Below are 20,146 nucleotides of genomic sequence, written 5' to 3'. Positions count from 1 at the left end.
CTATATGAAAGTATATATAAAAGCCTGGTACTCATTTAAATTGATCTCTTTTGCCGAACCACTAAATTACAGGAGCATAAACACACCAACACCGGTTATCAAGCAGTCTGTAAATGTAACATATAATTCTTACAACTCATTTAAGCTCTTTGCTCTCTATGAAGCATAGACCATAAATGACTTTTCTTTACTTTTCTTGACTCTAGTCTGTCTTTTCTGCTTCTCTTTCCCAAGTTTTGCTGGTTTTAAATTTTAAATTGCTATCAATGCTTCTGTAATTTTGTTTTTTTTGTACATAGTATTGACTATAGGAACCCATTTTAACCTTTAAGAAGAAGTGGCCCCTGTTGATCTGGCCTCTACTCTTTGACATATATCCAGCATAGGTGCCCTCGCAGGAGCTTCTATATTCTATTGGTATAGCTCTCAGGGTCACTGGAGTGCACGACCCACTCCAGCACAACAATGACTAGACCTTGTCATAAACATATAATTCAGAAATGTTTTCTGAAAAGTGTTGTTTATTTGAAATGAGAATAAAATATTTTCCTGCTCTGCACAATTTTCCTGCTGTGCAACATTTTCCTGTCTGTCTTCAATGGCAGCTACGTAACAATTTAACAGATATTTTTTGGTGACATTATAAAACAAAAGGTTGCAAGCTGGCAGAATTATTAGTTTATAAGGGAAAAATGATTTGTAGCAAGAGTGGCTGTGTGGTAAGTAGCTTGTTTACGAACCACATGGTTCCAGGTTCATTCCCACTGCATGGCACCTTGGGCAAGTGTCTTCTACTATAGCCTCGGGCCGACCAAAGCCTTGTGAGTGGATTTGGTCGATGGAAACTGAAAGAAGCCTGTCGTATATATGTATGTATATATGTGTGTGTGTATATGTTGGTGTGTCTGTGTTTGTCCCCCAACATTGCTTAAAAACCAATGGTAGTGTGTTTACGTCCCCGTAACTTAGTGTTTCGGCAAAAGAGACTGATAGAATAAGTACTAGGCTTCCAAAGAATAAGTCCCGGGGTCGATTTGTTCAACTAAAGGCAGTGCTCCAGCATGGCCGTAGTCAAATGACTGGAACAAGTGAAAGAATAAAAGAGTAAAGAGTATTTCTTCTAACTTTTCATGAGCTGAGTTCAAATTCTGCTGAAGTTGACTTTGCCTTTCATCATTTTTGGATTGACAAATTAAGTACCAGTTCAACACAAGGTTGATGTAATCAACTCCTCTCTCTCCTCGAAATTGCCGGACTAGTGCCAAAATTAGAATGAATTATGAAGCAAAAATTATCTGTAAGTTTCCTCATTATCATCAGTATGTTACATGTTTACTTTTCCATTCTTACAAACTGAAAAGGAAGTTTGACAAAATTAACTAAATTAGTATAGAATAATGGTTTTATATTTTTTTCTATAATTAAGATCTAAACTGTTAATATATGAATGCAAAAGAGAATGTTGAATAACTGTAAACCTACTTTTGGGTCATCCTGTATATATATATATATATATATATATTAGGTAAGCAAATTATGCTTACCTAATTTACAAAAAAAAATAAAGTATTTTGTATTTTATACATAATAGAGTACCCTTCATAATTTTATTGAATTAGGTGCATATTTTGTCATAAAAGGAAAATGTTGCTCTCAATCTATTTTATTCAATATAGGCACAGCCTACCTTGCCTACCTAGATGGCATGTCCCTTATATATATATATATATATATCATCATCATCATTGTTTAACATCCGCTTTCCATGCTTGGATGGTTTGACTTTGACTGAGGACTGGTGAGCCAGATAGTTGCACCAGGCTACAATCTTATTTGGCAGAGTTTATACAGCTGAATCCCCTTCCTAACGCCAACCACTCCAAGACTGTAGTGGGTGCTTTTACGTGCCACCGGCATGAGGGCCAGTCAGGCGATACTGGCAATGGCCATGCTCAAAAGGTGTTTTTTACATGCCACCTGCACATGAGCCAGTACAGTGGCACTGGCAACGACCTCGCTCGAATGTTGTCTTTCATGTGTCACCAGCACAAGTGCCAGTAAGGCGAAGCTGGCAATGATCACGCTCGAATGGTGCTTTTTATGTGCCACCGGCACAGGGGCCAGTCAGTGGCCCTGGCAACAATCATGCTCGGATGGTGCTCTTAGCACTCCACTAGCACGGATACCAGTCAAGCAGTGCTGTCATCGAATTTGATTTCGATTTCACTTGCCTCAACAGGTCTTTGCAAACAGGGTTTATGTCCAATGAAGGAAAGGTACGCATAAGTGGGCTGGTTACACCCCTGGCATAGGACACGGGTTATGGTCTCACTTGGCTTGCCAGGTCTTCTCAAGCACAGCATATTTCCGAAGGTCTTGGTTACTAGTCATTGCCTCAGTGAGGCCTAATGTTCGAAGGTCGTGCTTCACCACCTCATCCCAGGTCTTCCTCTTCTACAGGTTCTATATATATATATATATATCATCATCATCATCATTTAGCGTTCATTCTCCTTGCTAGCATGGGTTGGACGGTTCAACTGGGGTCTGTGAAGCTGGAAGGCTTCATCAGGCCCAGTCAGATCTGGCAGTGTTTCTACGGCTGGATGCCCTTCCTAACGCCAACCACTCTGTGAGTGTAGTGGGTGCTTTTTACGTGCCACCCGCACAGGTGCCAGACAGAGCTGGCAAATGGCCACGAACGGATGGTGCTTTTACGTGTCACCGGCACGGGGCCAGGCGAGGCTGGCAACGGACACGAACAGATGGTGCTTTTACGTGCCACCAACACGGGGGCCAGACAGAGCTGGCAAACGGCCATGAAACGGATGGTGCTTTTACGTGTCACCGGCACGGGGGCCAGGCGAGGCTGGCAACGGACACGAACGGATGGTGCTTTTACGTGCCACCAACACAGGCGCCAGACAGAGCTGGCAAACGGCCACGAAATGGATGGTGCTTTTACGTGTCACCGGCACGGATATATATATATATGTATACACACACATATTTACACATACATATATATACTTTCGATACATATATACACACACATGCATACATGTATATGTGTGTGTATATGTATGCATGTGTATTTGTTTGTGTCTCCATATCTTGACATGGCGTGATAGCTGTACATATGATTGTTACTCTTATACAAGCAGTGATGTTCATTTCCAGTATTCTGTGGGAATGTGTCTGGCCATGGGGAAATATTAACTTGCTTGAAAACAGATAAAATTTGGTGACAGGTAGAGCATCTGACCATAGAAAAATCTGCTGCAATAAACCCTGCTCGATCTATGCAAACATGGAAAATAGATGTTAAATGATGATGATATGCACTTGCAGACACATGCACTCATACAAGTTTACATATGATGAGTAGTGTCAGCGTAATTTGGTAATTATTTTGCATATGGGTTAAAGCAGAGAGTAAAGCTTGGTGCAGTCTTCTGACTTGCCAGCTCCTATCAAACCATCAGTCCCAAGCCAGCATGGAAGGAGGACATTAAATGGTGATGATGATATTATTGATGTTGATGATAGAGTGTAAGGCTGTCTGAAAGTTTGAGTTATGTCTTTTGTTTTTAATTGGTACTTACTGAAGTATACTACTTTTGAAGACTATGGAAAGAATATGAATGAGATGAATTCGTTTTCTTCCTTCCCTAAACTTTTAATACTAAATAGAACAGCCGCACATGCACAAACACACACACACATACACACACACATATATATATATCTCATCATCATTCATTCATCATTCAACGTCTTCTGGCATGGGTTGGATGGTTTGACAGGAGCTAGCCAAGCAGAAGATTGTACCAGTCTTTTGTGTCTGTTTCGGCATGGTTTTTATTGTTGGATGCTATTCCTAACACCAACCACCTTGTAGAGTGGACTGAGTGCTTTTTACATGGCACCAGTACAGGTGGGGTCAGTTTTGGCATGGCTTTTACAGCTGGGTGCCCTTCCAAATACCAACCACTTTACAGTGTGGACTGGAAGCTTTTTACTTGGCAGCAGCACTGGCACCAACTATATATATATATATATATATATATATATATATATATATATATACACACACATTCATGTTGGTGTCATGTAAAAAGCACCCAATACACTCTGCTAAGTGGTTGGCTTTAGGAAGGGCATCTAGCTGTAGAAACCATGCCAAACAGACAACTGGCACATGGACAGCTCTCTAGCTGACTGGCTCCTGTTCAATCCAGTTCAATCCATACCTGCATGGAAAGCAAACGTTAAATGATGATGATATATGATTACATATACATGTTCACATGTACTTACACATATATACTTAGAGACTCGGGTACATTTAGAGATATACATTTATACATGCATACTTGCACATACATGCTTACACATATACATAGACACTTAGACATGCTTGCTTAGATGTACAGTCATAGATATAAATGTACATATTTTCACTTATATATGCACATTTGTGTAAGGACAAACATGCATGCTTGCATATAAAAGTACACACGTACAAACACACACACACACACATATATATATTTACATGGACATTCTTACATATATACATGCACATATATCTTGTGTTGGTTTTGATGAGCTGTATTTAAGTTTTTCAATCAACTCAACTACCAATTCATTTTATGCATATGATATGATGCCCAGGGTGACTTCCTAAGATCCCTGTACCTTAAGTTGGCTGTGTTTCTTATAATACTACAATTCTGCATATTTGACAATTGAAGTCAGTTCCTGTTCATAACATGTAAAATGGTTGGCATTAGGAAGGGCATCTAGCTGTATAAACTATGCCGAATTACGCAGTGGAGCATGATGCCATCATTGGATTTTTTTGCATCCGGTTGGACTAAGTAAACCATGCAAGGATATTAAATGATGATGAAGAAATCATGTTATTTTGTTAAACACAGAAGTCAGATTCTAGTAGTATTTGAATCCAAAATTTAAAAGCATAGATGTGAATAATTCTAAAGGCTTGCCTGAATGAATTGGAATTTAAATTTGAATGTCTGTAATCTAACAACCATCAGATTCCTGCACTAAATAGATGATGGCTCTGAAATTTTCTGGCATGACTTGAGTAAGAACCTTCTGAGGCATGGAAATTCAAAATGGTTTGGTATAATCATCAAAGATTATGCCCTATTAGCCACCAACAACATTCCATATAATTTTCCCAGAGCATTCTGGAAATTTTGAAGATTTGAGCAGATGTGTTTTAAATTGAAAGCTAGTGCATTACACTCAAATTTCACTGCTGCTTAAATAGGTGTCATATTTTGCACCATACAAATTGAACTTTTCAGACCAAAATTTACAACCAGAAAAGGCAGGTTGACTTATATACCAAGACGACTTTGGAGGAGCAAAATTTCCATGTGAATGCAGCACAATTTGGAAACAGTGGTAGTGTTTGAATGTTTACGCTACATAAGGTCAACTTGTATGATGACAAAATATAATATTTTGTTATGCATTTCACCAATATAGAAACTGCATAGCTGGATACCCATACAATTTTAATGGAATTTTGGTTCCTATAATAATGTATTAAAGGTAACTAAAATGTTATTGTGTAAATATTAAAGATAACAGCATTCATAAGATCAATTTTGGTGCCAGTATATATAGTAATCAGTTAGGTTAAAAAAAAGGGAAAATAAAGAAGTGAGTTATTTGAATGAATATGATTTCCCCACCAAAACTGCTAAGAATTTGAAAGTTATTCTGTTAAATTATGTATGTATTTTGATTACAGATCTTTCTCTTAAGGTTATTTTTTGTGTTTGATATAAGACTAGAAATTTGTAGTGGAGGAGTATGATAGATTGAATAAGCTACTGTGCATGGAGGGTGCTTAGTTTATTGGTTCTTGGGACGAAAAGTTTAATGTTGACTGCATCAGGATTTAAGATCAAATTTTAGTGCTGGTGCCATGAAAAAGCACCCAGTACACTCTGTATAGTCATTGGTATTAGGATGTGTATCCAGTTACAGAAACCTTATCAAAGCAGTCACTGAAGACAACACAGCCCTTAGACTAGTCAGATCCTGTTAAATTGTGTAACCTGTTTCTGCATGAAAAAGGGATGTTAAATGATGGTGATGAATCAGTTGTAATAAAGTTTGAATTCTTAATAATCATTTACTCCACTCCACTGTACTGACATGGTTTGGATAGGTCTGCTGTATTGCTACTCTGCATAAATTTTATCTCTCGTGCACCTTGAGATCAAATCTCACTGCTGCTTTAATCTCTCACTTCATATAATCCAAGGTCTTTTTATTATTCCATGAATATCTTTTATGAAAGAAATTCTTCCTCATTTATTCTAATTAAAAAATTTTGTTTTTCTTTCATTGTTGCGACCAAACAATTTAGTTTGACTCAATAATTTCCCCATTTGCAATAAGCAATTGGCACGATTACTGACTTGCATATTAACACCTTCTTTCTCCCTCTGCTCTACTTGTCAGCCAACATGAAAAGATTTGGCTTAATTAACAGTAATGGAAGCCTCTTGCTTATTAAAACATTTTTTAGATTCTAAAAAAATCATTTAATTTGAAGGCGTTTTTTTTTTTATCCCACAGTATGATGTTAGCAATTAGACCTGTAAAATGGACTTTTTAGTATGAGTGACTTGATACACATTGCACATGAACTGATAATTGGAAGAGCAACCAGCTGTAAAATTACTGCTCAACAAATACCCACACTGAATATGGTTGAATACAAGCCAACAGGGCACATAGCTAATCCCATCCAAAATCCTCTCTGGCACCATTGTTCTGTTGGATGAGAGATGTTCTTGAATTGCATAACACTTTGAATTAATTCTAAAGGGATAAAATATTTCAAACATTTTGAGTATTTAATTTAATCCTGCTTAATCCTCTACCTGTCACTTCCTATTTAATTAACACATTTCTTTCTACTTCTGTATGACCTGTAACCATAGGTATATATATATATATATCCGAAATTGCAAGGATGATCCAGTTCTTGACTGAAGATTAGAGGCTTCGAATGACCTGTCCGTTTTTTTGTATTGTCTATTTGAATGTTTTGCGTTCTTGTCTCATTTATATATATATATATATATATATATATATATATATGCGTAAACCCTATGCTTAAGTGAGTGTATATAAAGGGAGAAAAATAAATAACTGTAAATGTACTACTGGATTTGATCTGGGTATCTAAGCTTTAGAGTTTTTTAGCAAGGTGAAGCTTTGTAAATGTGCATAAGTTATTAAAAAAAGAGATCATTGTGCGTTGTTTATAACTTTGTTATGCTGATTGCAGATTACCATCTCTTTTGTCTGAAATAAGGGTATCTTGCTATTTGAATCTGCTGAATATAATCAAAAGAAGATAAATATTACAAATTGCAAACATTTGTCTAAGGGAAGTCACTCTGTAAAGAATATTCCAGGAGTTATTTCCCTTGCAACTAAATATTAGCGACGAGTTATGCGTTGTACATTCCCAAATTGCTCCCACGTTCTCTCCGAACAAATGAATATCACACACATATTTACGATTTATATGAAAAGAAAATAAATAAATAAATAGAATTCTATTTAGAAATTTGAGAAAATACTGAAATGTTTACTCCTTGTTCTATACAAACAATATGTAATCGTGGTGTCTGTCTCACTCTTGACTGAAAACTGTGATTATTAGAAAGTGTTATATTTGTCGTCCTCCCACCATTTCTGAATCAAAACTGCTTCAGAGATTACAATCCTTTTCCTAAAATTACTCGGGAGGAAAAAAAATTTACCTCGGTACATCAATGGGCTTAATTACAAAAAGATAATTCGTAATACAGCACGTGATGCAGCACGGAATTTTGTCTCAAAGCGACGAAAATTATTTGACAAATTAGATTTATATGCTGAAGTGAATCTAACGGATTTTGTGTGTTTCTTAAATGGCTTATAAACACCTTCCACGCAGCAATTGAATTCCTAATACGTTTGTTTATTGAATGCGATGAGAATTTACGCAGGGGAGATAACTTTTGTGTTTGTGTGAAATATATTTCTTTACTACCCACAATTGGCTAAACACAGAGGAGACAAACAAGGACAGACAAAGGGATTAAGTCGATTACATCGATCCCAGTGCGCAACTGGTACTTAATTTATCGACCCCGGAAGGATGAGAGGCAAAGTCGACCTCGGCGGAATTTGAACTCAGAAATAGTATACATGCGTGTGCGTTAACGCTTCTTAGCAATCAATTGATTTATATTAAGAGCGGTTAGCATTTTAAAATTTGAAGGCCGTATTGAAGTTAGTTATAAGTTGAAGAAATATAATTACACTGCTAAACTATACATAAGATTAAAATTATATTTAACATTTATTAGAACGTATTTGTTTTAAAATCAAAATCCTCAACCAAAATATAGAAAAGAACGAAGGTTCAGAACCAGCATCTTCACTGTAACTTACGTTGTTTTTTAATTACACATATACGCGCGCGCCCACAGTATTCTTTTCTCGATATTCTCTGTATTATGAAGTTGGAAATTTTAAAGTACATTTGTCTTTTACCTTTTTTTAGTCATTGAACTGCGGCAATGCTGGGGCACTTACTGCCTTGAATAGTTTATTCGAACAAGTCGAATAAACTGTGTTGGTTTTTGTTAAGCTTGTTTCTTATTCTGTCGTTCGATTTTGCGGAACCGCGAAGTTATCGGGACGTAAACATAACAATACCACCTGTCAAGCGGCGGTGGAGGACAAACGAACACACACACACGCACACACACGCACACACACACACACGCACACACACACACACACGTGCGACGGGGTTCTTTTAGTTGCTATCAAATCCACTCGTAAGGCTTTAGTTAAAGTACACTTGTTCAAGGTGTCACGCAGTAGGATTGAACCTGCAAACATGTAGTTGAGAAGCAAACTTCTTATCACACACCCTGCTGCACCCACAACAATGGAGAATCACATGATTCAGAAATTTCAGTGACTCAACCGAAATGTTAAACTGACCATAGAAAGTACAAAATAACATGTTAATTATCTATCAGTTAATCAATCAATCAATCAATATATATAAGCAATAATAAATCTCTGAGCGAGGTTTAAGCAGTAGCTGCAACACATCGTGAAGTATATTTGTCACTTAAATGTGGCTGACCCCTAAGGGTGGATGCTACTGTAGCTTGTAGCCCCAGGAAGACACCTCCTCCAGCTGGCTATTGACACACTTTCTGTGCTCTATCAGTATTTGCAAAGGGAAGCCATCCTTCCCGTCTTCAACCTATGATACACACGGACTCGAGTTTCTGGGTATTGACCCGTCATCAGCGTGATAGGGCACAGAACGTGTGTCAATAGCCAGTTGGAGGAGATGTCCTCCTGGGGCTACAAGCTACAGTAGCATCCACCCTTAGGGGTTAGCCACATTTAAGTGGCAAATATACTTCACTATATATATATGATGCGTGTATATATATATATATATTATATATATATATATATATATATTATTAATGTTTATTTTTATGTTATAATAAAAATAATTTCAATTTAAACTGAAGGGTTATACTTTTATTGTAGAATACAAATTATTCTTTAACAAGCATCACTGGACTGGTCGAAACTTCAAAGTCACAGTCAATGTTGTTCTTGTTAAAGAATAATATGAGTTTGTTCGATATCTAGTAATATATTTCTTTATTGTCGACAAGGGGCTAAACATAGAAGGGACAAACAAGGACAGACAAAGGGATTAAGTCGATTACATCGACCCCAGTACGAAACTGGTACTTTATTTATCGACCCCGAAAGGATGAAAGGCAAAGTCGACCTCAGCGGAATTTGAACTCAGAACGTTACGACAGACGAAATACCGCGGAGCATTTCACCCGGCGCGCTAACGTTTCTGCCAGCTCGCCGCCCTTAGTAATATGTAGTAATATATACTCATGTATGTATGCATGCATGTATGTATGTATGTATGTATGTATGTATGTGTGTGTGTGTGTGTGCGTGCGTGCGTGCGTGCGTGCGTATGTATGTATGTATGTGAAGGCTCGTGGCATAGAGTTTAAGGTATTCGGCTCAGGATCGTAAGGTCGCGAGTTCGTTTCCCAACGGCGCGTTGTATCTTTGAGCAAGAGACTTTATTTCTCGTGGCTCCAGTCCACTCAACTGGCAAAAATGAGATGTACCTGTAATTCAAAAAGGCCGGCTTCGTCACATTCTGTCATACCGAATCTACACGTTAAGGGTGTGTGTCTGTGGCGTGCTCAGCCACTTGCACGTGAATTTTACGAGTAGGCTGTTCTGTTGATCGGAACCACTGGAGCCCTCGTCGTCGTAAGCGAAGGACTGCCAGTTATGTATGTATGTATGTATGTATGCATGCATGCAGGCATGCACGCACGTAAAGTAAAATTGTTGTTAGGGCGATGAGCTGGTGGAATCGTTAGTCGGGGAAAAACGCTTAGATGCTTAGCAGCATTTCGTCCGCGTTTACGTTCTGAGTTCAAATTCCACCGAGAACAACTTTACTTTTCATCCTTTCGAACACTGGGGTCGATGTAATCGACTAACCCCCTCTCCCCAGATTGCTGCCCTTGTGGCGAAATTTGAAACCATCATTATTATTATTATTATTATTAGCGTCTGTTCGATACCTATATAGTAACAAACGGTAAATATAAAAGTGTACACAAGATAGTTACTAGCATTGGTCGGTTTCGAAAATTTGTTTCTTTTAAGTATTATTGATTACATTTGACATGACACAAGGTCAGTATCTGTGTAGGTGGATGATCCAGTATTTTTTATCCTGCTGATGATTTTAGTCACATAAAAAGAAGTAAAACAACGCCGACACTGTTTATGATCAAACTACATATTGCAACGTAATTATCGCCCTACCATTTCTCGTAATCTATATTATTATTATTATTATTATTATTATTATTATTATTATTATTATTATTATTATTATTATTATTATTATTATTGTTGTTGTTGTTGTTATTTAGGCGGTGAGCTGGCAGAATCGTTAGTGCACCGGACGAAATGCTCAAGCGGTATTTCATCTGCCGCTACGTTCTGAGTTCAAATTCCGCCGAGGTGGACTTTGCTTTTCATCCTTTCGGGATCGATTAAATAAGTACCAGTTACGCACTGGGATCGATATAATCGACTTAATCTGTTTGTCTGTCCTTGTTTGTCCCCTCTGTGTTTAGCCCCTTGTGGGTAGTAAAGAAATAGGTATTTCGCTTGTCTTCGTGTTCTGATTTCAAATGCCACCGGGGTCAACTTTGCCTTTCTTCGTACCAGTTATGTAATTGATGTAATTGGTTGATGTAATTAGCTGGTCCAATCCCCCAAATTTCAGGCCTTAAGTCTATACTAGAAAGGGTTATTATTTCTTTCGTTCTGAATTAAAATACTGCCGGGGTCAATTTCGCCTTTCATCTCTCCCAGAGTCGATAAAACATGGCACCGTTCAAAGTGGGGACGATTTAATCGAATTACAAACACCTCTTTCCTCAAAATTGTTGACCTTGTACCGGAATCAGAAACCATTATTAAAGGCGACGCTGGTAGAATCGTCTGAGCATCAGAAAAAAAAAATGCTTTGCGAAATTTACTCCCTTTCTTTATATTCTGGTTTCAAAATTCGCCAAAGTGAGCTTTGCTTTTCTTTCTTTTGATCAGATAAAATAAAGTAGCAGTTACAAACTAGAGTTGATGCAATCGACTAACCCACTTCCCTCAAAATTGCTGGCCTTGTCCCAAAATTTGAAACAATTATTAAAACGGTGGTGCGCATCGAACAAAATGCTGAGCGGCATTTCTTCCGGCTCTTTACGTTCTGAGTTCAAGCTTTGCGGTCGATGTAACCGACCTGTCCTGTCATAACAAAATTGCTGGCCTTGTACCAAAATTTGAAGCAATTATTATTATTATTATTATTATTATTATTGAGTGAGAGAGCAGTGCATGCCATCAAAGTGACACTGGGGTAAAATATACGAAGCCCAGTATACCCATCATGACTACCCGTCTGATAAGGGTACACCAGGCACATGCATCACAACCATATGTGCACGACATGGTGATCTCATATCAAAATAAACAGCGCATGACCTTGCAGGTGGGGCCCAGTTAGAATTTTCTTCTGGTCGAGTAGCCTATCCCGCTCAAAGGGTTCCTGAATAAGGATTGTTTAAGGATGTTCAACGAACCACCCACGTTTACAAAGGTGAATTATCCAAACCTCTAAGATTTCCTTTCAACACACGGCTATGATGCTCCCCCACTACTTCTGGTCGTGATCAGAGATGCACATATCGTCAGCCACTAAGGGACATGCTCAACTGGTTAAGATCAAACAACCGACAAGCAAATCTGTGGTATTGAGCAGAATATTTGCTGTAGCCCATCTTTTATTTATTTATTAATTATTATTATTAGTGAAGATTGCCCCGCCGACCTCCTTTAACAAGGAGAGCGAGGTCGTTTTCTTGTGCCTAGTGGCTGTGGCGAAAGAGGTCGTGTGGTGGACTCGTTTGAAAGGGCTAAAGACAGACACTTTCCTCTTTGGTCAAGGCCTCATCAACTTTTTCAAGTTTCACTTGAAAAGGAAGATGAGGTTAGAGAGGAAAGTGCTGTCCGATAGCAAGTTTTATGAAAGGTGGGTGAATTGTGCGAGACTGGCCTGTACAAATGGACCAGTTCTCAGGTTTCGCCTGTGATTTCAAAAAGGTAATGCAAAAGGAGAAAAAAAAGGGGACTCTCTACACCCCTTTTTTTTTACCAGGCTCCCGTTGGCTTTTGTAGGGTTTTTCCACCAGGAACCTTTCGAAACGTCTCCCCCTTTTGGGAGTTTTTCATTGTTGAATTTTATAAGTTGTTATAAAGATTTTTACTCGATGTTTTTCAAAAACGGCAAAACCCTTTGTAACCTTTCGTCCGGTCTTGTCCCTTTATGTAATCATGCGTGTCAGCCCTTGTGGCCAATAAAAAAGAATTGATTATTATTATTATTATTTAAAAGCCAGTGCGCGTCGGACAAAATGCTGAATACCGTTTCTTCCGGCTTTTTACGTTGTGAGTTCGGGCTGTACGGTCGATATAACCGACCTGTTTCTCTCTCTATAAAATTGCTGGCCTTGTGTCAGAATTTGAAATCACTATTAAAAAAAAAAAACTGGCTGATTCGTTAGCATGTCGGACAAAATGCCTAGCGGCATTTCATTCGGCTCGTTACCTTCTTAGTTCAAATACCACTGATGTTCAACTTTGCCATTTATCCTTTGGCATGTATGTGTGTACGAGGTGGGGGTTGATGTAATCGGCTTGCTACTTCCCCCCCCCCACTCAGAATTCCTAGCCTTGTACCAAATTTAGAAAGAATTGTTGTTGTTGTTGTTGTTGCTGTTGCTGTTGTTGTTGTTGTTGTTAATGCTTAATATGTGCTATATCATTGCATGGTATGATATGGCGCCGTAAGATATGGCGTGATATTATGGTGTGGTTCTTCTGTTCCGTCTAGAATCATGTGGTTTATAACACTGTCTTGTGTAAGCAAACATGTCAACATTTGAAAAAAAAAATCTCACAATAAACACCCACTTGGAGAATACGGATGATCAACTTCAACTCGGAGGGAAACAGTTATGCAATTTTCACTATAATTTTTTCTTCTTCTGTAGTCTTCTAAAAATTCTAAATTAATTTTCTGCTTGAAATCATTGAATTTGTTTTAATGTATTAATTTCTATTTATTTCAGCAGAAAAATTTATTCCGAAGTGAATTTATTTACAGAATGTTTCTTCATCATTGTAAGTTATTATTCGATTTTCGTTTTTTTTTTCTTTTTTATTTCATCCTGCACGCAGTTGTTTTTTTTTTAATTGATACTTAATCTTGAATCGACTTCTATTATTATTATTATTATTATTATTATTATTATTATTATTTCTCTCTTTCTTTTCTCTTTCTCTCTATGTATGTATGTATGTATGTATGTATGTATGTATGTATGTATGTATGTATATGTGTGTGTGTGTGTATCAATCAGTATTGCCGCAGCTCTGGGCTGAAACTACAGAAATAAAAAAGCGATGGGCTTCTTTCAGTTTCTGTCTGCCAAATCCACTCACAAGGCTTTACTCGGCCCGTGGCTATAGCAGATGACACTTGCCCAAGTGGGACTGAACCTAGAACCCTGCCGTTGGGAAGCAAACTTCTTCACGCTTGCACCAGGCAAATAAATAAATAAAATAAAATTAAATTAAAAGAAAAAAAACGATAAGATTGAACCGAAACCGTTACAATTGCATGAAACACACACACCGTCCTTCTCTGTCTGTTTGTCTGTCTCTCTCTTTCTCTCTCTGTCTCTCTCTCTGTCTCTCTCACTCACACACACACACACACACACACACACACACACACACACACAGACAGAGACAGAGAGAGAGAGAGAGAGCCTACCCAGCCGTCTGTTGAGCTTTAATCTTCAGAATTAGAAAGTATGACGAAAACTAAAACGCAATCAATTTCTTTCTTTCTCTATTTCTTTCTTTCTTTCCTACCTTTCTTTCCTTCCTTCCTTCTTTCCTTCCTTCCTTCTTTCTTTCCTTCCTTCTTTCCTTCCTACCTTCTTTCTTTCCTACCTTCTTTCTTTCCTTCCTTCCTTCTTTCTTTCCTATCTTCTTTCTTTCTTTCTTTCTTTCTTTCTTTCTTTCCTACCTTCTTTCTTTCCTTCCTTCTTTCTTGCGGAGATATATAATAAAGTTGAACGATTGAATCACCTCCCCCCCCGTATAGTATAGGTACATACTGGTTTCATTTATTCCGTCTGTCTGTACCCTCCTCCCGTCTACCTTACTCTAATGAAAATTGATGCTTATAGAGAACTCTGTGTTCGCGCGCGTGTATTTTTGGGGTGAGATGCGGGTATTAGAAGTTCCCGACTACATGGCTTCGGGTTCAGTGCCACTGTGTGGCACCTTGGACAAGCGTCTGTCACAGTAGCCCCGTACCGACCAAAGCCTTGTGACTGGATTTACTTGATGGAAACTGAAAGAAGCCCATCGTGTGTGTGTTTGGGGGTGGATTTTAGAAGTTTGCTTCACAATCAGATGTTTCCAGGTTCAGTCCCCCTGTGTGGCACCTTGGACAAGCGCCTTCTACAGTAGCCCCGTACCGACCAAAGCCTTCTGAGTGGATTTGCTAGATGGAAACTGAAAGAAGCCCATCGTGTGTGTGTTTGGGGGTGGATTTTAGAAGTTTACTTCACAATCACATGGTTCCAGGTTCAGTCCCCCTGTGTGGCACCTTGGACAAACGTCTTCTACAGTACCGACCAAAGCCTTCTGAGTGGATTTGCTAGATGGAAAATGAAAGAAGCCCATCGTATTTGTGTATGTGTGTTTGGAGGTGGATTTTAGAAGTTCGCTTCACAATCACATGGTTCTAGGTTCAGTCCTACTATGTGGTACCTTGGGCAAGCGTCTTCTACAATAAAGTGTTGGACCGATCAAAACCTTGTGGGTGGATATGGTAGATGGAAACTAAAAGAAGCCCGTCGTGTGTGTGTGTGTGTGCGCGCGCGTTTGTCCCCACGCCACTGTTTGACAGCCCCTGTTGGTTTGTTTTCGTGTCTGTAAGGTAGCGGTTCGGCAAAAGATACAATTGGATAAGTACCGGGGGGGCTTAAAAAAATTAAGTACTGGTGAGGGTGGGGGTGGGTGGGTGGGTGGAAATCGATGCGTTCGACTAAAAAAAAAAAAAAACCCTTCTAGGCGGTGCCCCAGTATGGCATGGCCACAGTCTCCAATGACCGAAACAAGTGAAAGATAAAAAAAAAACTAAATTTTCCGATGACTCAACGTTGAAGAGGGATTTTAGTAAATAAATAATTTGCAGCCCTTGCATAGCCTGTTGTTTATTTTACTTCATCGCCCCTTTTGTTTACAATTTGCATGGGTGGGTGGGCGGGCGGGCGGGTGTGTACGAGAGACAGGCAGACAAACAGACAGACCGTCAGCGTGTGTGTGATTGAATGCGTGTCTGGTAACTTATATTTTTAATGTATATATTTTTTTTAATATTTTCATTTAAGCCAACTTTACGTATTTATGAATAAATGAATGAATAATTGAGTAACTAAAATAATTTACTATATATATATTTTTTTGTTATATTTTAAACCCCCATCCTCTTTTTCCAAAAAGAACCATAATTATTTTATCTCTTTTTTTTCTGCTTTTTTTTTTTCTACTTTTTTTTCCTTTTTTTTTTTTTTTTTCATTTAAAGTTTTAATATCACATCCGCAAATATCACTTTGCGTTTATAGATTTTTGGTTCATTTCACAGGGATACTTTATTCTCCCCCGAAATTGCACACGAGCTATTTGGCAATTGGTAACCCTTGATTAAAACGAAGGGGACCCGACTGCCCGACTGTGCCATCATGTTAATTAATGAAGCGTATGAAGACCTTCTGTCTAGAGAGAAAAGGGCGAGACAGAAGAGATAGTTTTTATTTTTATTTTTGGCGGGTTGGTGGTGGTGGTGGTCGTGGTTGGGGAGAGGGGCACCTTGTGCCAGCTGTCCACATTCAAACCTGACTGACTCCGATAAATGCATCCCTATATTTACGTATGACTTGTCAATACCGGAAATGATGTTGGCGTTATTGCTTGTTTTATAGACTTGTGTGGGTGTGCTTTTTTGACTCTGTGTGTGTGTTATGTACATACATATGTTCGTATATTTATATATGTATGTATATATGTATGAATATGAGAGGAAGCTGAGTTGGTTTGCATTGTCTTGTCGTTTGCGTGAGTGTGCTACGAGAGGTGATACACCGTACGCAACAACGCATCCCTGTACAAGTGTCATTGCTGTAAAATATCTGATATTCTCCTGTAACGTTGTTACTTTTTTTATCGTTATTATTACTTCTCCATGGATGTGGAAAACGCGTGTGTGCCTTAAAAGCCTGTTTTTTTTCTTGTTTTATTTCTGCCCGCATTAAAACAAATTGTATGAATGAGGTGCTACATAAGAATTCAGAATGAATCACTGAATTTATGTCCCAACGCTTTTATTATATATGCATATAGTTCATCTTTATTCATTGAACATTTTTTTTAAATCATGGGATTAAAATATTATGATTTTTATATCGTTGTAATATATTATAATGTACCATAGCATATTCTCAACAGTTAGCTATATATATATATATATATATATATATATATATATATATATAATTATTATTTGAGGGAATAAAATCCAAACTTACAAGGAAAAAAATTAGAAATACCAAATCAAATTCCACACAATATAATATATATATAAAATATTAGAAAAAAAACTACCTTTTATCAATTCAAAATGAATAATTAAATTACACAATCTAGAAAATTACATATAATAGAAAAGTTAAAATTAAAAAAAGTAAAAGATTAAGTAAATAACAAAAACAATATAATGTATATAATGGGTGTGTGTATATATATATATATATATATATATTATATATATATATATAATTAAATAAGGAGGGTAGAAATTGATATCAATCAAGATCAATTTAAACCAGTGGTTTAGCATATTTTAAAAAATCCGAAGATTTAAAAATTATATTACAATTAATAAGAGGAATGACCACTAAAGTGGATTCCTAATATGCTAAAGATAGACATCAAATCGCCTTACCACACACAAACATGCACAAACACTCACACATGCAATAAGAAGGGAAAAGGGATACCAATAAAGAACTCATTTTTAAACGAATTTGGCTAACTGTATTCAAACAACCAGCCACCAATAAATGCAAGTGGAAGACACATCCAAGGTATTTCCTCATGTATGACAACTAGATCCAGATATCATTTAGAAGAATTTCAAAAAAATTACAGTATTAGACAACGAAAATATTGTCGGATTTATATGGTGATTTCTACAATAAAAGATGAAATTTTCACCAGTATTTTTGTCGTGTGTGTGTCTGAGCCAGCGATGGGGCCCTTTTGTATATTCGCTCGACCTACTGAAAATAACAGTAAAAATCTCTCTCAAATCAAGCCGTAATGTCTTCAAAAATCAGAGATGGTTACAATGGATAATGTAGTCCTAAATTACCTTGTCCATCATGTGCAAGCACGTGTATATTCACCATTATATCATTAATTTTATTGAAGTTTAGAAAAATTGAAGCATGCCTTTGATAATTCCGGAGCGTATTGAACTTAATTTTGTGAATGACTTTTGGCCCACCCTGTGTGTGTGTGCGTGTGTGAATGTCTTCATACATTCTCAAGCTAGCACAGTCCTAATTACTCAGCAAATACAGATATTTATGAATTGTTTTAGCAAACGAGCTTAACAAATATAGTTGTCTTTGTATGGAGGTATTAATATTTGTACTTTGGAGTTAAGTGCATATAGAGTACAGATTAAACATGTGCTTCTGAAGAGTACTATGCTAAAACTTTATCTACCACATCCATGCTAAAACCTTTTGTTTGCCATTCCTAATCCTTTACCCCACTGTGTCGGCAGGGTAGGCTGCTATAAACCTGGTATTTCTGAAGCCTTATGTAAAGAAAGTTAGCTTGGTAAGAAATATCTCACCTCTGAGCTAAAAGGCACTGGAGTTACTGTAACTCAAAACTAATGAAAATACTCTTCAAATTTCCATTGCTAGTGCTGCTTTACATCAGTGAAATGTACCTTCAGTTAAGCATCTTTGCATCTCATCGTCATCGGTTAACGTCCATTTTCCATGTGTGTATGGGTAGGACGGTTGACAGGAGCCGGCCAGGTAGAAAAATTACCCTAGGCTACTGTGTCTGTTTTGACAGGGCATTTAAGGCTGAATGCCCTTCTTAACATCGGCCACTCGGCAGAATGGACTTAGGCGAGGTTTTGGCATTTTACAGCTGGATACCCTCCCAAGCGCCAACCATTTTCTTTTAATTAATTATACTCCAAGTACATGTTTCTACTAAATGATCTATGGCACTTAAGAAAGAATTTTCTTGACCAGAGACAAAACGTAAGAGCTGCTGGAAATAAATACTACGGGGCATTCTTCTAATTCTGTCACCCAACCCCCTTTGATAAGAATCTCCACTTCGACGGAAAAATAAAAGCAGAAGCACACATCTCTTGTCAAAATATAAAATTTAAGGAAAACACTAAAATATTTTAGGAAATTTCTTGTTATAAAATTCTAAATGAATTCATTCAGCAAATGGTGTTTTGTTTTATCTCGATATAAACGCTTATTTTATATAAAGTTTATTTTTAAAAAATGTTACTTTAGTAGTTTGGTTAGTGATTTAGTAAAACATAACAACCCTGTTTTTATTACTCATTCAGTATTGATATATGTATTACATAACGCATTTTGCGATGTAGCTGTAAACGTAAGCTTGGTTTTGTGAGGTTTTGAAGCATTAAGTACTGTCTTCCCAATATTGTTTCGTGTCACATCGCTGAGGAAAAACTAAACATCCATTAGTTGCGTTTAGTTCATTTATACACATACTCGAAAATGATTTTTTTTGATAGCAAATACATTTTGCATATGATTGTTCAGGTGTCACAGCGAACCTTCTCTTTACATATTAATTCCATGGTAACAGAAACAACAAACATGGAAACTTAATGCTCAAGGGAGCTAACTCTGTTTTGCAGCAGATTTTTATTATAAATGGCAATTCGCGTTTTGTAATAATGTTTATAAACGTAGTGATGTTGATTTTGGTTTCCACAAAATAATATTTCTCGATTAGTGAAGGCATTATGTGGCTATGAGTGACAGTAATGCTTAAAACGTGGCGTTAATGCCTTTCTAAAATACATTGACATAGATAATACATATATCCTCGTTTATCACGTGTTTGCTCCCAAATATGAAACATTGTGTTAAATGAATCAGCCATAAATGAATGATAGAACATCGGAAATAGGTTTCGTTCCGAGACCGCAAGTTGTCCCGAGCGTTGTAGATGGTTGCTGGGGCGATTTTTTTTTTTTGCTGTCCAAGCAGAAACCTTTGACTGAACTCC

At 37.4% G+C, this 20,146-nt stretch overlaps 1 protein-coding gene across 7 annotated transcripts in view; it reads left to right on the top strand.

Moving 5' to 3' along the window:
* LOC115223421 overlaps positions 1-20,146 on the top strand; it is a 182,021-nt gene that overhangs the window by 146,637 nt on the left and 15,238 nt on the right. For 5 of the 7 annotated variants that reach the window (XR_005003734.1, XR_005003732.1, XR_003882810.2 and 2 more), the window contains one exon: positions 13,833-13,884. Coding sequence is in view for 2 of the 7 variants with exons in the window: in XM_036513085.1 (XP_036368978.1) it covers positions 13,833-13,855 (23 nt within the window). In the remaining 5 variants the exon portion in view is untranslated. The remainder of the gene's footprint in view (positions 1-13,832; positions 13,885-20,146) is intronic. The other 2 variants (XR_005003733.1, XR_005003735.1) reach the window with 1 other exon arrangement.

The sequence above is a fragment of the Octopus sinensis genome, linkage group LG2 (genome assembly GCF_006345805.1).
Source record: "Octopus sinensis linkage group LG2, ASM634580v1, whole genome shotgun sequence".
NCBI classification, from domain to species: Eukaryota; Metazoa; Mollusca; class Cephalopoda; order Octopoda; family Octopodidae; genus Octopus; species Octopus sinensis.
Note: the sequence above shows the minus strand (reverse complement) of the source record. Positions and strands in the feature narration are given on the sequence as shown.